This window comes from Bactrocera tryoni, chromosome 5 (assembly GCF_016617805.1).
Source record: "Bactrocera tryoni isolate S06 chromosome 5, CSIRO_BtryS06_freeze2, whole genome shotgun sequence".
In the NCBI taxonomy this organism is placed as follows: domain Eukaryota; kingdom Metazoa; phylum Arthropoda; class Insecta; order Diptera; family Tephritidae; genus Bactrocera; species Bactrocera tryoni.
In genome coordinates, this window is record NC_052503.1 from 56,329,510 (window position 1) to 56,333,085 (window position 3,576).

Below are 3,576 nucleotides of genomic sequence, written 5' to 3' on the forward strand. Positions count from 1 at the left end.
TTGTCTGCGAAACAGATGCAATGAGAGAAGATTCACTAAATTCGAATATGACATCGTTATTGGGCATTATAGGGTTGATGTGTTGCTAAACACCACTTTTAAAATGAAGACCGGTGATTTCCAGCACTCAGAAACGTCAACGAATTCAAGATGGTGAAAGAGGGATGAGGCAACAAAAATTTTAATAGGCAGCAATTTTGTGCTGGCTAGACTCATTCTAATATCAGCGATTACTCCGTGTTATTTCAATTTTAAAGAGACAGGCGGTTAACATCTAATTCTAATTAAAAACATTTCTAGTCCTCAAATTCTTCATGAATGCCGTTTTTACAGTACACTCTTATACTGCTCCCGTTTTTTTCAAGAGTGATACAGTTAAGCTTCTAAGTGAAAACTGTTCCTTTATTTGACGTGACGTCAAAGCAAAACATATCTTACAATTCGCTGCTAGTCGTGACAACTATAATAATCACACATTATCTTAAAACTTAGATTGGATTTATTTTAGAGCAGCATTGGCACCAGTTTCTTCAGAAGATTCATCGGATCCCTCATCCTCTTCACTGCTTTCTTCGTCTTCCGGCTCGTCTACGTTTTCTACGTCACCTTCTTCGCTGTCTTCATCACTGTCTTCTTCGTCACTTTCAGAAGGTGTTTCGTCATCGTAGTATTCATCTTCTGCACTATCATCGTCCGCTGCATCCTCACCACTCTCACCGCTCTCAGCGCTCTTAACACTTTGCTCGTCGACCACAGGTGCTGCTACTGCCTCTGCACCTGGAGTTGGTGCGGCAGTCACAGCCAAGATTAAACCGAGAAGTGCGAAAATAACGAAAGCGCGCATTTTTTTTTTTGGAGTTTTTTATGACTTTTTCTAACGATTTGTGAAGTAAACTTATTAATGAAGAACTAAAATTCAGTTGGTCGCCTTTTATACATTTCCATAAAATTTGGTATTTGTTGACTTAAGTGATTTTCTAGAATAAAACTTCTGTATTTGCGAATGCGAATAAATATGGCGGCTCGACAAAAAACAGCAAATTTCTAAATATTTGTAAAACTTCAACAACTGCTAACTGTTATTTGTACTCGAGGAAAAAACTTACATGCTTTTGAAGAAACAGAGACCGTTGGTGATATACTAACTATATTACCAAAGTATGAGGAAGTACGCATATACATACATATGTACATATATTTAATAATAACGAAAATTAAACAAAACCAATATTCGTGTGTCTGTAATATATAGATCCATTTACTCTCTAAGCAACTGGTCTTGAACTTGCTATCAGTTCTTTAAAGGTTATCTAAGGAATGTGTAGCCTCATTATCATATTTGAAGAACGTTCGTTGTTAATAATGGAAGTATAGGATACTCGAATGCCGAATGCATGGAAGAATAGGATCTGTTGTCTTCATGCGATTTAGTACTGGGCAAGTGAGTCTAATGCGAGATGGAAGCCCTGGTCTACGGCCAGAACTTTTCATCTCGCCCACTTGTTGGTGTTCGAACCGGTTACGCAATGAGGCCAGTATTTTCCCGGAGGCCATTTATCGAAATTGTGTGGAAGCAGGGGAATTAGAATCATCTTGACAACTTCCTGTAGGCTCTCCAATTTTTGCAAGGTTTAGCTTGAAATTGTTTGGATTTGCTCAACAAAATTATGATAGGTTCAAAGCGCTTCACATATAATATCTGAATAAAAATATCGCAAGCCAAATTTATTTTGAGTGGAATTGAATAATACCAAATGACAACTTACAACTCAACTAAGCACCTTCAAAACTGCATTAACTATCCCAGCAGCTTTGAAATAAACACTCTGATCATTGGAGTATTTTTAAATTAAATGCATAATGTCATATTGTTGTATACATTGAAGTTTAATCTATATGGTACATATTAACCTGAATGTTTGTCTGTATGGACTTTCTAGAATCGTAAACTATGCGTTTGATCTTTTGCAAAGTTGTGCATAGCAAAAAAAAAGGTTTCTGAGTTGATACGACCATTTTTCGATAGACGAACAAAAACTTTAAAATGAGTCAAAATTAATTGAATTTTTGGTGTATGTCTTTCCTTCTTATTATTTTTAGTTGGTGGCGTTGCAACGCGCTCAGGATACATCAACTGGTTTAATAAATGAGACCCAGGTCGGGAACAATAAAAGGTTCATTAAGTTGTTATTACAGAGTTTCAGAAGATAAAAATTATAGCCACATCATTGTGACTTGGTAACGTCATTGAATAGGTCGAAGCTATTTATATAGAAAAATATTTGTTTGCGCTTAGCGCTCCGTTTCACAATAAAACCAGTAAAACCCCAAAGTTATTTAAACAATAACGTGAGTATTGTGACATAGATGTGCAAGATATGAATGATGAAATACAAGAATTTTTTCTGTTTACTTTGTTGTCAGCGTGTACAGCTGTTTACACATTTGTAGTTTTGACCAGAGTTTAATAGCCAACACAGTTGTCATAACCACCTCTATTCTATACCAAAACATTAAATAAAATTTATAACAACTATATTATAAAAAACACTTAATTAATCACTAAATATTAATTCGGCATCACGACAGTAAAAGCGATAGAAAATGATTGAAAACTATAATTTTTAAATTTTCTTCCACTATTTTTTAGGCTTCAAACTTATGACTGCGAAAGGTCATTAGCAGCCAGTACTTTCAGATTTCAATATCACTTTCTTAATTCACAATATTATTCTACATAAAAATTAAAGCCAGTAAGGAATGTCTAATTTCGGGTGTAATTTATATACTCTTGCAACTTGCAATCAAACTCCGAGAAATATGGTACTGGGGGTAGTGTTGACCCGATTTTACATATTTTTGCCAGTAACAAATACAATTAAAAAAACACATACTAGAAACATTTTCCCGGGGTTTCATTAAGGTGCCTCACATAACATCACTTATCATATCGTGCTTTATGTGGGTATTCCCATGCAATTACTTCGAAAAATCGATTTTTTTTATATTTTGACAGTAAAACCTATTGAAAACATGCAGACCGAAATTCATGGTATTTGATAAGTTATAGCTCATAGTCGCCGACGTGTCGTAAGCGACTGTCTACCAGGCGCCATGACAAGTCTGCAGCTGCTACGTTTCTAAACGCATTTTTCTCGAATCATCATTTTCTGAAACTGTCATGGTTCTAGAAAAAAAATACTTAACCGATTGCTTTAAAATTTACAGATGTTCTTCTACTCATTTAAAGTTATCGTCCCTACCAGAATTGTTTATTTTCGAAAATATTTTCATATTTTTTTAAACGATTTTTAACGAAAAAAACAAGATTTTCGTGACTTTTTTTGAAGTTCGACATTTTGTTTTTAATGAAATTGATTATATTTGGTAGGAACGATAGCTGCAGAACTACTGAATAATAATCCATTAGATTTTTTTATTTCAGACAACATGAACAGCCGCTATGACCATGACCAGTGAACTACTTTTTTTGTTGGGAACTACTTTGATTAAAAAAAATATATATTAAAAATGTAAAAAACGAAAAAAAAATTTTTTTTTGTACATTTCAAAATA

The 3,576-nt window shown here is 34.2% G+C and overlaps 1 protein-coding gene across 1 annotated transcript; it reads right to left on the reverse strand.

The window, feature by feature from the left end:
• Positions 1-499: 499 nt before the first annotated feature.
• Positions 500-844, reverse strand: LOC120778372 (nucleoplasmin-like protein ANO39). Its single transcript, XM_040110158.1, has one exon. The coding sequence runs from the start codon at positions 842-844 to the stop codon at positions 500-502; it is 345 nt and encodes a 114-aa protein (XP_039966092.1).
• Positions 845-3,576: the final 2,732 nt, after the last annotated feature.